We start from the raw sequence: 22,555 nt of genomic DNA on the forward strand, positions 1-22,555 counted from the left end.
GCCCAAAAAGTATAGGGTATCGCTTCCGATACTGGAAGTCCCATTCAAGTCAATGGGACAGAAATATCGGAATTAAAAAAAACCCCTTTCTTTACTTGCACATCCTGTTCGGGAGGGGGGAAGAGTGTGGGCGGTGCGTGGGCGGACACTGTGCGTGTCTGTGTGTGCGGGCGGGGTCTGTGCGGGCCTGCCGGGGGTCTGTACGGGCCTGCCAGGGGTCTGTGCCGGCTGCTGGGGGTCTGTGCGGACTGCCGGTGGTCTGTGCGGGCCTGCCGGGGGTCTGTACGGGCCTGCCGGGGGTGTGTGCCAGCTGCCGGGGGTCTGTGAGGACTGCCGGGGGTCTGTGCGGGCCTGCCGGGGGTCTGTGCCGACTGCCGGGGGTCTGTGCGGACTGCCGGGGGTCTGTGCGGGCCTGCCAGGGGTTGTGTGTGTGTACAGGCATCGTCCGATGAGACTACAAGTCCCATCGGGCTATGCCTGCTACAATGACAGTGATTGACACATTAGCCAATGATGGGACAGTAGTAGTCCCATCATCCGGCTAATGTGTTGAATGTAAAAAAAATATATATATATATAAACATTCATACAACATACATACATACTACATACTACATACATGCCCGCACAGACCCCCGGCAGGCCTGCACAGACCCCCGGCAGTCCGCACAGACCCCCGGCAGCCGGCACAGACCCCTGGCAGGCCCATACAGACCCCCGGCAGTTCGCACAGACCCCCGGCAGCCGGCACAGACCCTGGCTGTCCCGCACAGACCCCCGGCAGCCGGAAAGGCCCCCGGCAGGCCCGTACAGACCCCCGGCAGTCCGCACAGACCCCTGGCAGCCTGCACAGACCCCCGGCAGTCCCATACAGACCCCCGGCAGGCCCGTACAGACCCCCAGCAGGCCCGCACAGACCCCCAGCAGCCGGCACAGACCCCCGGCAGCCGGCACAGACCCCCGGCAGGCCCGCACAGACCACGCATCATGATGCGCACAGACCGTGCATCATGATGACATCATTTCAGCAGCCAATCACAGCCACAACAATGGCTCATTGCATTATGGGAACTTCCGATTCCGGTATCCGATATTGTAAAAATATCGGTACTTGGCATTGGAATTCCGTTACAGCAAATATCGGCCGATACCCGATATTTGCAGTATCGGAATGCTCAACAGTAGCGCCGACACATCTTTTGGACTGAAAGACTGCGGCTTCCAAGAGGAATAAAGTTCATTTTCTCTGATAGCTTGACATTCAAGAAGATGAACAAATAGCGCTATAACACTCCCTCCTCAGGCCAAAAGCACAAGCCCCTATCACAGACATTTGTGCTGATGACCTGGCCTCCCACTTTACAGAAAAAATAGATAATATCCATCAAGAAATCTGCTCCCAACCACCAAGTGCTGTGACTCCCATCCCTTCCTACATCTCCCCTGGCTCACTCTCCACATTTGATCCCATCACAGAAGAAGAAGTCTCCAGACTCCTCTCTTCTTCTCGTCCGACTACATGCACTACCGACCCCATTCCCTCACATCTCCTCCAGTCTCTCTCTCCAGTCGTCACAACCCACCTAACTACAATCTTTAATCTCTCCCTCTCCTCGGGCATTTTCCCATCCTCCTTCAAACACGCCATCGTTACTCCATTACTAAAGAAACCTGCTCTCAACCCATCCTGCACAAACAACTACAGACCAGTCTCCAATCTCCCCTTCATCTCTAAACTTTTGGAACGCCTAGTTTACTCCTGCCTTACCCGTTACCTCTCCATTCACTCCCTTCTAGACCCTTCACAGTCCGGCTTCCGCCCCCTACATTCGACTGAAACTGCACTCATCAAAGTGACCAATGACCTTCTGACAGCAAAACGTAACGGTGACCACTCTCTGCTCATTCTTCTTGACCTATCTGCAGCTTTCGATACTGTTGACCACCATCTCCTACTCTCTAGGCTCCAGTCACTAGGCATTAAGGACACTGCACTCTACTGGTTCTCTTCCTATCTCTCTGACCGCTCCTTCAGTGTTTTGTTCTCTGGCTCCACGTCATCTCCTCTTCCTCTTGCTGTCGGGGTACCTCAGGGCTCAGTCCTTGGCCCCCTTCTTTTCTCTCTCTACACGGCCCCAATTGGACAGACCATCAGCAGATTTGGCTTTCAGTACCATCTTTATGCTGGATGACACACAACTATACACGTCTTCCCCCGACCTTACCCCCGCTGTACTACAGAACGCCAGTGACTGTCTGTCCGCAGTCTCCAATATCATGTCCGCTCTCTATCTGAAACTCAACCTCTCCAAAACTGAACTTCTTCTGCTCCCGCCGTCTACTAACCTCCCTAAATCCGACATTTCCCTCTCCGTGGGTGGTACCACAATAACACCCCGGCAGCAGGTGCGCTGTCTGGGTGTTATGTTTGACACCAATCTCTCCTTCACATCCCACATACAATCCCTGGCCCGCTCCTGCCGCTTACACCTAAAGAACATCTCTAGAATCCGCCCTTTTCTCACTATGGAAACAACAAAAACCCTCACTGTTGCATTGATCCACTCTCGCCTGGATTACTGCAACGCTCTATTAATTGGCCTCCCCGTCACTCGACTATCCCCTCTCCAGTCCATACATAATGCAGCGGCCAGGATCGTCCATCTGGGTAATCGGTACTCGGACGCGTCCGCTCTTCGCCAGTCCTTACATTGGCTGCCCATTCATTATAGGATCCAATTCAAAGTACTTGTTCTCACCCACAAAGCTCTCCACAGTGCGGCACCCCCTTACATCTCTTCTCTCATTTCTGTCTATCGGCCTAGCCGATCGCTGCGCTCTGCAAACGACTTTCGACTAACCTCTGCACTAATCCGTACCTCCCACTCCCAACTCCAAGACTTCTCCCGTGCTGCTCCTATCCTCTGGAATGCTCTACCCCAAGAAATCAGGACTATCCACAATTTGCATAGTTTTAGGCGCTCCCTCAAAACACACCTGTTCAGAGCGGCCTATCACATTCACTAATCAAAGTCATTCTCTGTGTAAGTGTGCGTGTGTAGCCCATTCACTATCTCCATCCATCCCTCACTCCCTCAAGATGGCTGGACCCTCATTGTAAATACACCATTGTAAATACACACCTGTACTCTGTATCTCCCCCACCTCATTGTAGATTGTAAGCTCTCACGAGCAGGGTCATCTTATTTCGTCTTATTTTGCTTTAATTATTGTATTGTTAGCGTTGTTACTTATGACTTGTGTTTTGAAACTGGTAAACTGTAAAGCGCTGCGGAATATGTTGGCGCTATATAAATAAAGATTATTATTATTATTATTATTATTATTTAACTGCAGACTAACCCTATATCTGCAGGTTAGTAGCATTTGGGGACCTGATGTGCTCTCTTTAACTTAGTACATTAGTCTAAAATCTTTCTAAAAGTGGTGTTTGTTCTAAGTTTTGCAATAACATTCCTGGCAACCATAGAAAAACTACATACAAATATCCATGAAAGTGAAAATTTTCAGCAAATTGTCTCTTCAGAAAGTAATGCTTATGAGCTGGGAACTGCTAGGATAAGTGCGCCATCTAGTGGATTTTGTGTAGTTATTAGAGAGCAAAATAAGGGTTATGGATATATAGCATGTAGTTGATGGCTATGGATAGAGAGTATGACCAAATAGCACAAAGTGGAAGCCACTAGTGATGAGCGAGTTTACTCGTTGCTTGGGTTTTCCCAAGCATGCTCGGGTCATCTCTGAGTATTTTGATGTGCTCGGAGATTTAGTTTGTGTTGACGCAGCTGCATGATTTACGGCTGCTGGACAGCTTGAATACATGTGGGGGTTGCCTGTTTGTAAGGGAATCCCGACATGTATTCAGGCTGTCTAGCAGCCGTAAATCATGCAGCTGCGGTGACACAAACTAAATCTCCGAGCACGCCAAATACTCGGAGATCACCGGAGCATGCTTGGGAACACCCGAGCAACGAATATTCTTGCTCATCACTAGAAGCCACATATTACAACTGTATAGCATAAAGATACTTTTTCCTGCATGTAAGAAAAATCTTGCCTATACGCTTTTTCATAAAATAATAATTTTTGCATATTATACATTATCACATAGCATCTTCTGATCATCCACATACAATTGTTGCTCCTTTTTGGAAAAGCCTTAAAATTTGAAAGGTCTCCCGACAGTAACTTGATCACAGGGAGTCCAGATTCTGTGATCACCACTGATCAGCTCTGAAGAATTAAATAAGTGCTTGATTTGCTCACAGTGACACACCAGGTGGAGTGAGGTATTACACTTGTCTCAGTGAACTGTAATTTTCTCATATTACTTGATTGATTTTGCAGTGATGCCTATTAGTTACATAAATGGAACGCCACTCAACCTTGACCAGAAAGTCGGACAGTCGGCCACATTCTCCTGCATCATTACAGAGCCTATTGACATCAGAGAATTACAGTTTAGGGTGTCTAAAACCAAGGAAAGGTTTCTCAATCTAACAATGGACAAAAATGGAATTGCCTCCAAATTGAGCTTTTCTGGTTACTTTAAAAAATTCCATTGGACTATAAAAGAAGAAAATATAAGTTCATATGTGTGTACCGACAAAACAGGTAAATCAAACTTGGGGGAATATTTGTTTAATATTATGGTAAAAGAAACAGAGCTGTTCATAGAAGGGCTCAAGGGGCATTTGTCATAGGTATTCCACCACCATGGTGACCCTCCGAAATGGTAAACCATGTCAGGATCAGAGTTGGCTGATAAGTAGCTTCAGGCAAAAAACTGTGAAGGCTTTTCCCAACCTTTCTTCTACACAGATGTAGTAGTAGGTGGGTAAAAGTACTCTTGACCTTAAATGGGGGCATTAGTGGGTATGTATCAAAACATGAAATTAGAGATGAGCAAATCCCCCAAGTTCATTTTGGGCCATTCCAATCAATTTATCCCAGAGCTATGATTTGGTATAAATAAAATAGATCTAAATTGAAAATGCCCTGATTGAGGTGGAAAGATGCTTATTACGTTTTAAGGTCTCTCCAAACCCCATAACAAAGGGAGGGAAGAGAAATGGTTAAAAATATTAAAACATACTATACTAACCTGTAATGCGCACTCGCCTATCCTTATGCCTCTTCAGACTCTACCACATCTCATGGTCTACCATGCTAATCTTTGGTTCTTCATTTGATCCCTTCATGTGAGTTTTAGGTTGTTAGTAAATCTAAAACTTGTTGACCAAATCACTCTCATGTAGCACTTCACCAACTTTTTCAGCTTTTTTGGGCTAGCTTTAAAATGAGCAATACTAGAAGAGAGGAGGGTGGGGGTGTTGTAATAAATAGACATAGAATTGTTCTAACTATTTTCTTCTTCTTTTAGAAATGAATGAGTTGGCGAAATTAGGTATGTTAAATAGACATTTCATGTGATCTTGTATTATGAATATTCTGTTTTCAGTACAGTCAACTCTTAAGTTGTCTCTTGAGCAGCTAACAACTCTGCAGTCTCCTAACTTCCTTTTTCCGGGAGGAGTTCTCCTCCTTGAGTAACAGTTCTGTTGAGTAGCAGCTGTAGTATTAGTAGACCTATAAATCTCAGCAAAAGTTCTATGATTTGTTCTGATTCTACGCTGCTATCACTTGCTTTTCGACATAACAGTGCATTTGATAATGTCTGTAAAGCGCTGTAGAATTAATGGCGCTATATAAGTGAGTAAAAATAAATAAATACATTTGAACAAGCACACTTGGGACAGCAAGGGTACCGTTACACTACGCGATGCACCAGTGATCCCGACAACGATACGACCTGGTAAGGATCGCTGGTGCATCACTAAATGGTCGCTAGTGAGCTGTCAAATCGGCAGATCTACTCACCGACACAGCAGCGATCCAGCGATTCGTATAACAATCTCGGCGGTCGTTGGTACCTTGTCACACAGCGGCTATTCTGGACCATTCCAGCCTGCGTCGCTGAGTTCAGCGACGCCAACGAGATCACTCGTCGGCGTCAAACAGAGCGATGCATGCTGGCCAGCGGGACGCCGACGATGAAAAAATGGCCCAGGACATTCTAGCACGATCAGCGATATCCAGCATGGGGGCCGGTCGCCGCTGCGTGTCACATGTAGCGAGATCGCTGTTGCATCACAAAATCGGTGACGCTTCAGTGATCTCGCTAGCAATCTCGCTATGTGAGACGGGGCCTTAAGAGCTGTGCTATCGTGTGCCGGAAACAGGAATGTGATTCTACAGGACTGATAAGAGTAGCTTGTCAGGAGCTGAAAGCAAGGGGAAAGGAGGCAAGAAGCTAACTGCTGTGTAGAAAATAATGGCTGGAGAGAGTTTACTGATATTTTTGGAGATAACTTCTCTCATGGAATGTAACTACGGTGGACACTTGGCCAGGCACTAGTGGTCGAGCGCCATGAAAACAATCTGTTCATCATGTAAGATAAAAGCATTGCAGGAGAATGAAAATAAACAGTAAAAGCAAATCAACTACAGATTTGCTTATTTCCATGCTGTTTAACTGATTAGTGCAATTTAATAACTTGAAAATGCCCCTTTAAGTTAGAGGTGGCTGTGATGAGATGCCAGTCTTACAACACTAGAAATATCAGGAAATTTTCTGTACTTTAGATGTGAATGAAGATGCCATACATTTGAAGATTAATACATTATTTGCAATGACACTGAAAGGGCACTTTCTGCTGTATTTGCATATGACTTATACTCCATATTTCTCAAGACTGGTACATCAGACCGGTATAAAAAAAGATATATTTATTGGAGGACAAGCACCTATACAGCTATGTCACTACTACCATATGTAAGGGAATCTGTCAGTAGGCACAACCCTTCTAAGCTGTCCATATGGGCATGTAGGTCATAGGAAGCTGAATTAGAATCTGCAATTCGATGTCTTAATCCAGAGAAATCCACTTTTTTCTTAATATGTCATATTTTACATGAAATAGTGAGACATGTAATGACTGACAGTTCACTCTTCTGATCTACATGTCTCACACTGGTAACGCCACCTTTCATTTATAATAAGCTCCGGAGGCAGATTCTCGGGGAGATCTATGTCTGACCCAAAGATCTTAACAGCTCATTTACATATTAAGAAAAACGTGAATTTCCTTGGAATAAAACACCAGATCACATATATCAAGGTATAATTTTAGTCCTCAACCTGTAGCTTTCCAACTGTTGTGAAATTAGAATTACCAGCATGCCTCTGACTGTTAAAATTGTAATAGTCATTGTTTTTTTTCCATAATAGAGAGACTTGAAGGAACAAACCAGATTGACTGCCCTTTGCCAAAGGAAATCTCATACTTCTTATTTCTTAAAAATGAACATGAGCAAATTGCATCTTTTTGGATAAAGTCCGGAGATTACCACAATCGCATAAATATCTCTGGTACTTTATTGAATCTCAAAATTACGCTGAATAATCTGAATAAAGAAGATACTGGCTCATATGAATGCACCGGAAAAGCAAAAGGCATAGAAGAAGAATTAATTGGAACACCTACTTTTCTTACGGTCAGAGTAAGTACAATGACTGCCTGTATGATGACTTTTTAAAATTACATATAAGAGCTTTTCCACTTTCTCTACCATTTGTGTAATTGCTTCAGAAAAGGACTAATTTTGCCCATAGTTTTAATATACTACCATTTTGCGCAGTGTCGGACTGGAGCACCTTGGGCCCAGCAGAGAAAATCATTTTTGGGACCCACTATGTAGGTACATGGAGATAAAAACAAGAGCACCAATTGTGCGGTAAAACACACTAATATCCAGGTATAATATAAGGTAGTACAAATCTTAATTATTTAGCAGGAGCTGGGGAAGCCTCCCTCATAGAATATAAAGCAGCCCCCTCATATAGTATAATGCAGCCATCTCATAGAATATAGCCCCCTCATGGGGTATAATGCTGCCCCCTCACAGGGTATAATGCACCCCCTCATAGGGTATAATGCTGCCCCCCCTCATAGGGTATAATGCACCCCCTCATAGGGCATAATGCTGACCCCCTCATAGGGTATAATGCTGCCCCCTAATAGGGTATAATGCTGCCCCCTAATAGGGTATAATGCTGCCCCCTCATAGGGTACAATGCTGCCCCCCTCATAGAATATAATGCTGCCCCCTCACAGGGTATAATGCACCCCCTCATAGGGTATAATGCTGCCCCCTAATAGGGTATATTGCTGTCTCCTCATATGGTATAATGCTGTCTCCTCATAGGGTATAATGCTGCCTCCTCATAGGGTACAATGCTGCCCCCCTCATAGAATATAATGCTGCCCCCTCACAGGGTATAATGCACCCCCCCATAGGGTATAATGCTGCCCCCCCTCATAGGGTATAATGCACCCCCTCATAGGGCATAATGCTGCCCCCCTCATAGGGTATAATGCTGCCCCCCTCATAGAGTATAATGCTGCCCCCTAATAGGGTATAATGCTGCCCCCTCAGAGTATAATGCTGCCCCCTAATAGAGTATAATGCTGTCTCCTCATAGGGTATAATGCTGCCCCCTGATAGAGTATAATGCTGCCCCCTAATAGGGTATAATGCTGCCTCCTCATAGGGTACAATGCTGCCCCCCTCATAAAATATAATGCTGCCCCCTCACAGGGTATAATGCACCCCCTCATAGGGTATAATGCTGCCCCCCCTCATAGGGTATAATGCACCCCCTCATAGGGCATAATGCTGACCCCCTCATAGGGTATAATGCTGCCCCCTAATAGGGTATAATGCTGTCTCCTCATAGGGTATAATGCTACCTCCTCATAGGGTACAATGCTGCCCCACTCATAGAATATAATGCTGCCCCCTCACAGGGTATAATGCACCCCCTCATAGGGTATAATGCTGCCCCCTAATAGGGTATATTGCTGTCTCCTCATATGGTATAATGCTGTCTCCTCATAGGGTATAATGCTGCCTCCTCATAGGGTACAATGCTGCCCCCCTCATAGAATATAATGCTGCCCCCTCACAGGGTATAATGCACCCCCTCATAGGGTATAATGCTGCCCCCCCTCATAGGGTATAATGCACCCCCTCATAGGGTATAATGCTGCCCCCCGCCTCATAGGGTATAATGCACCCCCTCATAGGGTATAATGCTGCCCCCCGCCTCATAGGGTATAATGCTGCCCCCCCTCATAGGGTATAATGCACCCCCTCATAGGGTATAATGCTGCCCCCCCTCATAGGGTATAATGCTGCCCCCCCTCATAGGGTATAATGCACCCCCTCATATGGTATAATGCAGCCCCCCGCCTCATAGGTTATAATGCTTTATATATAAATAGATATAGAGAGATATAGAGATAGATATGTGATAAATAGATAGATCTATGGATAGATAGATAGATAGATAGATAGATAGATAGATAGATAGATAGATAGATAGATAGATAGATAGATAGATAGCTATAGATAGAAAGATAGATATAGAGATAGATCGATGATAGCTAAATAGATAGATAGGAGATAGATAGATAGATAGATAGATAGATAGATAGATAGATAGATATAGTGATAGATAGATAGATAGATAGATATAGAGTTAGATAGATATATATAGGGAGAGAGATATAGAGAGATAGATAGATAGATAGATAGATATAGAGAGATAGAGTGATAGATATAGAGAGACAGATAGATATAGAGAGAGATAGATATAGAGAGATAGAAAGATATAGCGATGGATAGATAGATAGATAGATAGATATAGCGATAGATAGATAGACAGACAGACAGACAGATAGATAGATAATGGATAGATAGATAGATATAGAGATAGATAGCTATAGATAGAAAGATAGATATAGAGATAGATCGATAGATAAATGATAGATAAATAGAGAGATAGATAGAGAGATAGATAGATATAGAGATAGATAGATAGATAGATATATAGGGGGAGAGATATAGAGAGATAGATATAGAGAGATAGAGCGATAGATATAGAGAGATAGATAGATATAGAGAGAGATAGATATAGAGAGAGATAGATATAGAGAGAGATAGATAGATATGGGATAGATAGATAGATAGATAAAGAGACAGATAGATAGATAGATATATAGATAGATAGATGTGGAGATAGATCGATAGATAGATAGATAGATATAGAGAGTGATAAATATAGAAAGAGATAGAGATAGATAGATAGATAGATAGATAGATAGATAGATAGAGAGATAGAGAGCTATAGATAGAAAGATAGATATAGAGATAGATCGATAGATAGATGATAAATAGAGAGATAGATAGATAGATAGATATAGTGATAGATATAGAGATAGATAGATAGCTATAGATAAAAAGATAGATGTGGAGATAGATCGATAGATAGATAGATAGATAGATAGATAGAGATAAATATAGAGAGAGATAGACAGAGATAGACAGATAGATAGAAAGATAGATATAGATGATAGATAAATAGAGAGATAGATAGATAGATAGATAGATATAGAGATAGATAGATATATATGTATAGGGAGAGAGATATAGAGAGAGATAGATGTGGGGATAGATAGATAGATAGATAGATAGATAGAGAGATAAATATAGAAAGAGATAGATAGATAGATAGCTATAGATAGAAAGATAGATATAGAGATAGATTGATAGATATATGATAGATAAATAGAGAGAGATAAATAGATAGATAGATAGATAGATAGATAGATAGATATACTGATAGATATAGTGATAGATAGAGAGATAGATAGATAGATAGATATAGGGAAAGAGATATAGAGAGATAGATAGATAGATAGATATAGAGAGATAGAGCGATAGATATAGAGAGATAGATAGATAGATAGATAGATAGATAGATAGATAGATAGATATAGAGATAGATAGATATATAGATAGACAGACAGACAGACAGACAGATAGATAGATAGATAGATAGATAGATGTGGAGATAGATCGATAGATAGATGATAGATAGATATAGATAGAGATAAATATAGAGAGAGATAGATAGATAGATAGATAGATATAGTGATATATATAGAGATAGATAGATAGCTATAGATATAGAGAGAGTTAAATAAAGAGATAGATAGAGATAGATAGATAGATAGAGTGATAGATAGATAGATAGATAGATAGATAGATAGATAGATAGATAGATATAGAGATAGATAGCTACAGAGAGAAAGATAGATATAGAGATAAATCAATAGATAGATGATAGATAAATAGATAGATAGATAGATAGATAGATAGATATAGATAGATATAGAGATAGATAGACAGACAGATAGAGAGATAGATCGATAGATAGATGATAGAGATAGATAGAGAGACAGATAAAGATATATAGAGAGAGATAGAGAGATATAGATAGATAGATATAGAGAGAGATAGAGAGTGATAGAGAGAGATAAATAGAAAAAAAATCAGGCAGCACTCCAGTTAAAGGTCTTTTTCAAGCACTGTCAAGGTGCTTGACAAAGACCGTGCTGTGAGGTCGAAACGTTGCACCACTTGGTGCTGGATTAAAGTCCACATTTTTCGTTTAACTGGAGTGCTGGCTGTTTTTTTTCTAGTTATATTTTTGCGTTGGCCAGCTGCATTATTCAGGACTATTGCACCCAAAATCTGCTCTAGGTTGTGCTGCTATCTGCTTTTTCTGTTTAGATATAGAGATAGATAGATTGATACAGTGAGAGATAGATAGATATAGAGAGAGATAGAGAGATATAGATAGACAGATAGATAGAGAGATAGATATAGAGATAGATAGATAGATAGATAGATATAAATAGATAGATAGATAGATAGATAGATATAGAGATAGATAGATATAGAGATAGATAGATAGATAGATATAGAGCTGGAGAGAGAGATAGATAGATAGATAGATAGATAGATATAGAGATAGATAGAGAGAGATAGAGATATAAAAAAAACAGAACACAATACTCACCTCTCCTCCTCGCTCCCATGCTGATTCCGGCAGCCGGCTTCAGTGTCAGGAGCTGCCCCATCAGCTTGTGCGTGATGAAGTGAGTTTTCGCGCACCGACTGTGAGTCAGCAAAGGGGACTCTCTCTCCCATTACAACTGAGGGCGGCGCCGGCCCTGATTTACAGCCGCATAGCGGCTTACTGGGCTGGCGGGAGGGGCCCCTGGGGGGGAGTGGAGACCGTGAAATGATATTCACTGCTTCCCACGCCCATGTGTGTATGGGAAGCAGTGAATATTCATTTCTAATTAGCAGTGGGGACAGGGGCTCCTGCCTCCTGTCACCCGCTGCTGCTCCGCTGGCATGGGCCCCCATAACCGCTGCGTGGTATGCAACACACCACTGGCTTGGGGCCCCTGGAGCAGTGGGGGCTCTAGGCAACTGCTGGCCCTGTATGCCAGCAGGTGCCAGGGCCCACCGGAGAATCCTCCGGTTCTCCGGTGGGCCAGTCCGATGCTGGTTTTGCACATATAAATGAGTCTCAATGGTAAAGGACTATGAGCAAATCTTTGTAGTATGATTTCTACATTTGTACTGCCTTTAACCCCTTAACGACCGCCGATACGCCTTTTAATGGCGGTAATTAAGGGTACTTAAACCACAGCGCCGTGAATTCACGGCGCTGTGGAGTAAGTAAATAGCGCCCCCCAATGTCGGATTTTCTCTGGGGTCTCGGCTGCAGGGGGTAGCCGAGACCCCAGAGAACATGAATCGGGTCGGTTTTTACCGACCCCACTTTTGCGATCGCCGTTATTAAACCTATAACGGCGACCGCAAAAAAAAGCTGCGATTTTACATTTAATTTCTCTTTCCTCTGATGTGATCGCACATCAGAGGGGAGAGAAAGAGGGTCCCCGATCCCCCCCAGTACCTCTCTGTGGTCCAGGGTCCCCTCCCGGTGGTCCTGCATCCCGTCAGCGTCCTCCGGTGGGTGCCGCCATCTTGGATCCGGAGAAAATGGCGGGCACATGCGTAGTGCGCCCGCCGGGAATCTGCAAGCACCGGCTGGCAGATTCCATTCATTCATTTTGATCACTATGATAAACTATCATAGTGATCAAAATAAAATAAATAGTAAATAACCACCCCGTTTATCACCCCCTTAGTTAGGCAAACATAATGAAATAAAGAAAATATTTTTTTTTTCATTTTTCCATTAGGGCTAGGGTTAGGGCTAGGGATAGGGTTAGGGTTAGGTTAGGGTTAGGGCTAGGGTTATGGCTAGGGATAGGGCTAGGGCTAGGGTTAGGGCTAGGGTGAAATAGGATTAGGGATTAGGGTTGGGATTAGGGTTAGGGTTGGGATTAGGGTTAGGGGTGTGTTGGGGTTAAGGTTGAAGCAAAATTGAGGGGTTTCCACTATTTACCAACTTTGGGGGTCTAAAAATTGGGGGCTAAAAAATCTTTTGGTGTCCAATTTCTCCTGTTACCCTTAGGAAAATAAAAAATAGCGGGCTAAAAAATAATTTTTTAGGAAAAAAAATGAATTTTTATTTTCACGGCTCTGCGTTTATAAACTTCTGTGAAGCACTTGGGGGTTCAAAGTGCTCACCACACATCTAGATAAGCTCCTTGGGGCGTCTAGTTTCCAAGATGGGGGTCACTTGTGGGGGGTTTATACTGTTTAGTCACACTAGGGACTCTGCAAACGCAACATGACACCCGCAGACCATTCCATCAAAGTCTGCATTCCAAAATGGCACTCCTTCACTTCCAAGCTCTCCCATGCACCCAAACAGTGGTTCCCCCCCACATATGAGGTATCAGCATACTCAGGACAAATTGCACAAAAACTTTTGGGGTCCAATTTCTCCTGTTACCCTTAGGAAAATAAAAAATAGCAGGCTAAAAAATCATTTTTGAGGAAAAAAAAATATTTTTAATTTTCACGGCTCTACGTTATACACTTCTGTGAAGCACTTAAAGGTTCAAAGTGCTCACCACACATCTAGATAAGTTCCTTAAGGGGTCTAGTTTCCAAAATGGGGTCACTTGTTGGAGGTTTCCACTGTTTAGGAACATCAGGGGCTCTCCAAACGCAACATGGCATCCGATCTCAATTCCAGCCAATTCTACGTTGAAAACGTCAAACGGCACTCCATCCCTTGCGAGCTCTGCCATGCGCTGAAAAAGTAGTTTACCCCCACATATGGGGTATCGGCGTATTCAGGAGAAATTGCACAACAAATTTTTTGGTTGATTTTCTCTTTTAACACTTGTGAAAATAAAAAAATTGGTTCTGAAATAAATGTTTTGCAAAAAAAAGTTAAATGTTCATTTTTTCCTTCCACATTGCTTTAGTTCCTGTGAAGCACGTAAAGGGTTAATAAACTTCTTGAATGTGATTTTGAGCACCTTGAGGGGTCTAGTTTTTAGGACAGTGTCACTTTTGGCTATTTTCTGTCATGTACACCCCTCAAAATGACTTTAAATATGATGTGGTCCCTAAAAAAATGGTTTTGTAAATTTTGTTGTAAAAATGAGAAATTGCTGGTCAACTTCTAACCCTTATAACTTTCTAACAAAAAAAAAATTTTACTTCCAAAATTGTGCTGATGTAAAGTAGACATGTGGGAAATGTTATTTATTAAGAAATTTGTATGACACAGCACTCTGATTTAAGGGCATAAAAATTTAAAGTTTTAAAATTGCAAAATTTTCCAAATTTTCGTCAAATTTCCGTTTTTTTTCATAAATAAACACAAGACATATCGAAGAAATTTTACCACTAACATGAAGTACAATAAGTCACGAAAAAACAGTCTCAGAATCAGCGGGATCCATTAAAGCGTTCCAGAGTTATAACCTCATAAAGTGACAGTGGTCAGAATTGTAAAAATTGGCCCAGTCATTAAGCTGCAATCTGGCTTTGTCACTAAGGGGTTAAACTGGCATTTCTACTTTTTGGGTATCATTGTAACATCTAGGTGACTCTATGAGATAAGGGGTCAAGATTGCTTCTAACCCCCACTTCAATTGAGGGTTGTGACCTGCACTGGGGCAAAGCTGTAGTGGTTTGGATAATGAAAGAGGGTAGATCAACGAAGCATCAGGATCTTCTATCCCAGAAGTGAAAATGTGGTGGCCTGAGCCAACACCAGAATGGAGTGTCCAAAAAAATCTCTGTTATAGTCTCCCCTATCCGTAATGTAGAGTATTTCTTTTGTATCTTTGGGGACATAGGTCTGCATAGGAGCAGTAGAATACTTTTATCACAGGTTATAGCTGCCTCTACAGCCTTTTATTTTCCTGCTGAAGACAATTGTTTTATCATTTTACCTCCAGATGGTTCATGTTAAAACAATGCAGCAGCCTCTGGCAGCACATAAATGGAATTTATATGGAAGATAGCATGGGTCACGCTGACCTCTCATCTGGTCATTGTAATTATTTTACTTTAGGTTTCTAATACCTGTTTGTTAGCTCTGCCATCTGATTGAATAACATTCTGTCCTCCTTAGGATCATGGAATTGGCATATACACTGGCAATCTGGGATTGGCATTTGTCGTGGCATTGGCATCTATATTTTTTTATTTTAATGGCCTTGGTAAGTATTGTACTGTAACTGAGGTGAAATGTATTGATACTAGAGTTGAGCGACTTTTGCTTTTTTAGGGTCGAGGTTCGTTTCATGAAACCCGACTTTTCCAAAAGTCGGGTCGAGCAAAATCGGCCGACTATAGGGAGAAGTCGGGGGTCCGACCGAAACACGAAACCCAATGTAAGTCAATGGGGAATTAAAGTCGGCAGTGAGAGGAGGACAGGAAACACACCTACAGTGCCCATTTGAATGCCAAAAGCATCAATTCTTCTTACTTAAGCTTGTCAACCTTAATTTACTTCATAATACTAGATACACACTGAAAAATGGGGGTTATTTGGCTAAAGTTGTGGGGGGGTAGGGCTGGCTCCAGGTTTTCATTTGCCCTGGGCGAAAGAGCGCCCCTTTAGCACATACCACAACTCATGATGCTCCGATACGGCAGAGAAATAGCGGTATAATACAATGAAAAATACTTCACTTTTTACATCTCATGACGAGGCCCATCTATTTCTCCATACAGAATCATTGGTCCCATATAATGTTTGAAACAGTATATGATGAGCTCCACATAATGCTACAGTATATGTTGGTCCCCATGGATGAAGCTCCACTGTCTTATGGGCCCAAATAATGCTCCAAACATAATGGGCCCCATTTCTAATGCTCTAGTGTATAATGGGCCCTGTAAATGCTGCTCCAGTGTCTGATGTCCACCTTTGGAATGTTCCAGTGTATGGTGGGCCCCATCTATCATTCTCCAGAGTATAGTGCTCCCCAAAAATTGCTGTCCCAACATTGAAAACAATGAAATAAGTCTCCTCGCTAGGGAATCCCTGTACTAGTCTGGACTCCTCGTCGTCCCCATCTTCCATCTCACTGCACAGTATTTCAACCTTGCAAGTGCTGTGATACTGAGCAAGCAGGGGGGGCCCACTCGTTGGCAACGGCACTGGCACAGGGCCCCTGATGGTACGGTGGTGTGTCTGACGGCGGGTGGGCCGAACCTGCACTTTCATCTGCAGCTTCCTCTTTGTCACCGTGTAAGATGGAACTGTATATGGGAAGGGTAACCTGAGTTTCATCAGGGTCAGATTCAGGCCGTGTAGCGTGCGAGGGGAATGCAGTGGTCTGGGTCAATGTACCAGCAGATTCATCGAGCAGTGGCTGGGCATCAGTGCACTTGTGTCGCCCCCAGGAGTACGGTCGCCACAGTGGCATTACCTTCCTCCTAGGGAGTGTGATGTCATGCTTGGGAGCAATGAAGGATCTCTCTAGCAGGTTAACTGATTGGGCGGTGAGTCACGACCCTCCAAACAGCGTTCATGAAGGCAAAGTGTTTGTTTTACGTGGGCAGTATGGTTGCAAAGCTGAACCTTAAAGGAATGTCCAGAAGGGCACCACCAGGAGTGGAGCCTACGGCGTAATTTGACTCAACACGGGCAAACCTCAACCATCCAGCAACAAAAAAGATGCACACATTGCAAGCTTAATTCCGTTAACGAACGAGACTCCGTCATGCCCCGCGGTCCGAGTCCGGCTTACTAGAGGGACACGCGAGGCTCTGGCACGTGAGATTGGCCAATAACTGGTGTGTCATGCCCTTACATGTACACATTCAAAATATGTCTATAGATCAGGAGGCAGGCTCAAACGGTGTCAGGCCCAGTATGGATTACACGTGATTGCACAAAGGTGAGAAAGGGTACCGTATCCCCGGATAACATGTATGGATAGTATAGTGTACACATTCAAAATATATGTCTATAGATTGGGAGGCAGGCTCAGACGGTGTCAGGCCCAGTATGGATTACACGTGATTGCACAAAGGTGAGAAAGGGTACCGTATCACCGGATAACATGTGTGGATAGCATAGTGTACACATTCAAAATATATGTCTATAGATCAGGAGGCAGGCTCAAACGGTGTCAGGCCCAGTATGGATTACACGTGATGGCACAAAGGTGAGAAAGGGTACCATATCCCCGGATAACATGTATGGATAGCATAGTGTACACATTCAAAATATATGTCTATAGATCAGGAGGCAGGCTCAAACGGTGTCAGGCCCAGTATGGATTACACGTGATTGCACAAAGGTGAGAAAGGGTACCGCATCACCGGATAACATGTATGGATAGCATAGTGTACACATTCAAAATATATGTCTATAGATCAGGAGGCAGGCTCAGACGGTGTCAGGCCCAGTATGGATTACACGTGATTGCACAAAGGTGAGAAAGGGTACCGTATCCCCGGATAACATGTATGGATAGCATAGTGTACACATTCAAAATATATGTCTATAGATCAGGAGGCAGGCACAGACGGTGTCAGGCACAGTATGGATTTGACGGCCCAGATTACACAGCGGAGGAGCAGGGAGAGGTAAAGATTGCAAATGCTGGGGCCCTGCCCAACCAAGGGGGGCCCACTTGTGGGCATCGGTACTGGCACTGGGCCCATCTTAGTATGGCGGTGTGTCTGACGGCGGGTGTGCACCACCACCGTCAGAGACACTTGATTGGACCCTGTGCCAGTGCCCGAGCCCAAGAGTCGGCCTACCCACCTGTCCAGGGCAACGGCACTCGCACCGTTTCGTGCGCTAGGTGGTGACCCCGGCAATGGGGGGGGAGGCAGCACAGTTAGGGAGTTTTAGAAAGTGGCATATGTTGATGTTGGACATTCAGCTGATGCAAAAGGCGAAATTGTTCAAGTCCCAGGAAGAGGAGGACCAAAGCAAGCCATTTTTCTGTCACCCTATGTGTCATCAGGGGAAGGTGGGACAAAATCCTTGGAAACCCATGCATGGTTCATTTTAATGAAGGTTAGATCATCCACATTTTGGGTTGACAGACGGGTCCTTTTTTCTGTCAGGATTGATCCAGCTGCACTGAAGACTCTTTCCGATAGCACACTTGCAGCTGGGCAAGTGAGCTCCTGTAAGGCATATTGTGCCAATTCAGGCCAGGTGTCCAGTTTAGCGGCCCAATAGTCAAAGGGGAATGACCTGTGCGGGAGAACATCGATATGGGAGGAAAAGTAGTTTGTAACCATAGTTGATAACTGCTGTCTCCTGTCACTTTCCATCAATGCAGTATTACCAGTTGTGTGAGCGGTACTTGAAAAATCAGTCCACAACATTGTCATGAAACCCCTGTCTCCAACGCCACTTCTGCTGTGTGCACCACAAACACCTCTGCCAAGCTGCCCCCGGCCCGTACGGCTCGTGTGGGAACCATCACCGCTGTTGTGTACTGGGAATGCCTCAACCAACCGGTTTACCAGAGTTGCTTGTTTATTAGCCAATATTAGGTCAAGGTTCTCGTGTGGCATGATGTTTTGTAATTTGCTTTTATAGCGTGGATGCAGGATGCTGGCCAACCAGTAGTCGTCATCGTTCATCATTTTGGCAATGCGGGGGTCCCTTTTTAGGATCTGCAAGGCATAATCTGACATGTGGGCCAATGTTCCTGGTGTCGATGCACTGCGAGTGCTGGTTGGAGGAGCACTTTCTGGCAAATCCACATCCCTCCAGTCAAGCACAAACCCTGTACCAGACCTTGCCATGCCAACATTTTCACTTGCCCCACGAGATGCATCCTCCTCCCCTAAGTAATCATCCCCATCATCATCATCCTCCTCCTCTTCTTCCTCCACCTCGTCCAGGAGAGGTCCCTGAGCAGACAATGGCTGAATGTCATCAAGGATTCCCTCCTCCTCTTCCTCCTCGTCAACATTGGCTGCAGACGCCTGCTCCTTAAGGTGCGTCAAAGTTTGCATGAGCAGACGCATAAGTGGGATGCTCATGCTTAGGATGGCGTCGTCTGCGTTTACCAGCCGTGTGCATTCCTCAAAACACTGAAGGACTTTACAGAGGTCTTTCAGCTTCGACCACTGCACACCTGTCAACTCCATGTCTGCTCTCAAAGTGCCTAGCCGTGTATCCTCCCACAAATGCATTATGGCCTACCTCTGTTCGCACAGCCGCTCAACCATGTGCAGGGTGGAGTTCCACCTTGTTGCAATGTCGATAATGAGGCAGTGGTTGGGAAGGCGGAGCAATCGCTGCAGCTTCTGCATACGAATGGAGTGTACAGGCGACCGGCGGATGTGCGTGCACAGTCTTCGCACCTTCTGGAGCAGGGCTGTTAACTCCGGATAATTGTTGAGGAAGCACTGCACCACCAGGTTCAAGGTGTGAGCCAAGCAAGGTATGTGGCTGAGTTTTGAAAGGGCTATGGCTGCCACAAAATTACGGCCGTTATCACTAACTACCTTGCCTGCCTCAAGATGTATACTGCCCAGCCATGACTCAGTTTGTCGCTGAAAGTACTCGGCCAGCACCTCCGCGGTGTGTCTGTCGCCCAAACACATCAGCTCGATAGGGGGACACCTCGTGTGCAACAGTGGCAGCTGCAGATGGAGTGCTCGTACGACTGCGCTCTGTGGACGAGCTTTCGCTTCTGGAGGAGGGTTGAACGCCTAAAGCCAACTGTTACCTATACCGTGGGCTAGGCAGCACTGTCCCACCACCGCTGTCCCCTGTGGACCCTGCATCCACCACATTAACCCAGTGGGCAGTGATGGACACGTAACGGCCCTGGCCATGCCGACTGGACCATGCATCTGTTGTGAGGTGCACTTTTCCACTCACTGACTGCTTGAGTGCATGGACAATGCGGTCTTTCCCATGATGGTGGAGGGCTGGGATGGCTTTGCGAGAGAAGAAGTGGCGACTGGGTAGGTCATAGCGTGGTACTGCATAGGCCATGAGTTCGCGGAAAGCTGCGCTTTCCACCAACCGATAGGGCATAATCTCTAACGAGATTAGTTTGGCAATGTGGGCGTTCAAACCCAGTGTACGCGGATGAGAGACTGAGCACTTTCTTGACCTACTCATAGTCTCTGGGAGGGTGAGCTGGACTTGATAACTGCATATGGTGGAACTAGCGGTGGACAGGGAGGACTGAGAGAGGGTTGATGATGGTGATGGAGTTGGTGTTCTTTCTGATGGCCTAGATTCAGTCTTTCGTTGATATAACAGTGGGATTCCCTGACTGCATTGGCCTTGCAATGACACCTCAACATGGATGGAGAGAGAAAGAAAAATGTCGTGAAGAAGAAACGGAGAGTGGTGGTCATGGGGGATTCCCTGTTGAGAGGAACAGAGGCCGCTATCTGCAGACCGGATATAACTTCAAGAGAAATGTGTTGTCTTCCAGGTGCAAAAATTAAAGATGTGTCTGACAGGATATCAGGACTCTTCAGGCCTACAGATGACTACCCATTCCTGCTACTACACGTGGGGACAAACGACACCGCAAGAAACGAACTGGAAACCATCTGCAGAGACTTTGAAAACTTAGGCAAGAAAGTGAAAGAACTGGGAGCGCAGGTGGTCTTCTCTTCCATCCTCCCAGTGGATGGCCATGGAACAAGGAGGTGGAATAAGATTCTGCAGGTGAACAACTGGCTACGTCGATGGTGCCGTCAGCAACAATTTGGATTTCTGGATCATGAAATGAATTACCTATACGATGGACTACTTGCTAGAGATGGGGTGCACCTTACGAAGACTGGAAAACATGTATTTGGAAGTCGCCTTGCTACACTTGTAAGGAGAGCTTTAAACTAGAACAACGTGGGAAGGGAAGCAAAAGACCAGAAAAAGCCATACACCTGACAAATGCTATTGAGAACTCTGCTATTAGAAGTGGAAAGGAAGAACAAAGGCAAAAGAATCTAAATAATAAAAATATTGGAGAAAGAGAAAACAATCACAAACTAAAATGTTTCTATACTAATGCACAAAGCATGGGCAACAAACAAGGAGAATTGGAACTACTAACACAGGAAAAGAAATATGATGTCATTGGAATCACTGAAACTTGGTGGGACGGTACACATGATTGGAATACTAGACTAGAAGGATACAACTTATTTGCAAGAAACAGACTTGATAAACGAGGAGGAGGTGTCGCATTGTATGTTAGAAACGCGTATATCTGCACAGAGATTGAAGCTTCAGAGACTGGGAGTTCTGTGGAAACTGTTTGGGTAAGAATACAAGGACAGAACAATGGAAAGGACACCATTGTAGGCATTTACTACAGGCCGCCTGTGCAAGCTGAAGATATGGATGAACTCTTTATGCATCAAATGGCAAAGTTCTCCAAAAAATATGACATAGTTGTCATGGGATATTTCAACTATCCAGACATTTGTTGGGAATCTCTCTCAGGCAAAACTAACAGGTCAAGGAAATTCTTATCCTCTCTTGCTGACAACTTTATCTTCCAAAAGGTAGGGCAGAAAACAAGGGGAACTGCTACCTTGGATCTAATCCTTATAAACAGGGAGGAAATGGTTGAGGAGGTAAAAGTGGCTGGGACCCTAGGAGGTAGCGACCATGCTATTTTAGAATTTTGGATAACTAGAGGAGGAAGACCTGTGAAGACTCAGACGTCAAGGTTAGATTTCAGAAAGGCAGATTTTATGGGATTCAGAAAGAGAATTGGAGGGATCCAATGGCTGGATATCCTTAAAGACAAAAATGTCCAGGAAGGATGGGAAATCTTAAAAAATGAAATTCTCAAAGCACAATTGTTAACAATTCCGAAAAGAGGGAAGAATAGGAAGCATTTAAGGAAACCAGGATGGATGAACACAGAACTTAAGCACATGCTAAAAAGGAAGAAAGAAATGTTTATAAAATGGAAAGAGGGAGGCATATCTAAAGAAGAATATAATGCTGTCTGCAGAACCTGCAGGGCACAAATCAGATTATCTAAAGCTGACAATGAATTGAGACTTGCAAGAGATGTCAAAAGCAATCATAAAGGATTTTGGGGATATGTCAAAAGTAAAAGAAAAGTCAAAGATGCTATAGGATTTTTACAGGATGAAAATGATGAAATGGTAAGACAGGATGTTGAGAAGGCCGAACTTTTAAATTCCTATT

General features: G+C 44.2%; 1 protein-coding gene across 2 annotated transcripts in view; it reads left to right on the top strand.

Annotated features, from left to right (window-relative positions):
* Positions 1–22,555, top strand: part of LOC141072512 (uncharacterized) — a 63,682-nt gene that overhangs the window by 22,611 nt on the left and 18,516 nt on the right. For both annotated transcript variants that reach the window (XM_073559788.1, XM_073559794.1), the window contains 4 exons: positions 4,369–4,635; positions 5,405–5,428; positions 7,313–7,584; positions 15,509–15,596. In XM_073559788.1, coding sequence (XP_073415889.1) covers positions 4,369–4,635; positions 5,405–5,428; positions 7,313–7,584; positions 15,509–15,596 — 651 coding nt within the window. The remainder of the gene's footprint in view (positions 1–4,368; positions 4,636–5,404; positions 5,429–7,312; positions 7,585–15,508; positions 15,597–22,555) is intronic.

Source organism: Dendrobates tinctorius, unplaced genomic scaffold (assembly GCF_039654945.1).
Source record: "Dendrobates tinctorius isolate UK_male_01 unplaced genomic scaffold, ASM3965494v1 ptg000014l, whole genome shotgun sequence".
NCBI classification, from domain to species: domain Eukaryota; kingdom Metazoa; phylum Chordata; class Amphibia; order Anura; family Dendrobatidae; genus Dendrobates; species Dendrobates tinctorius.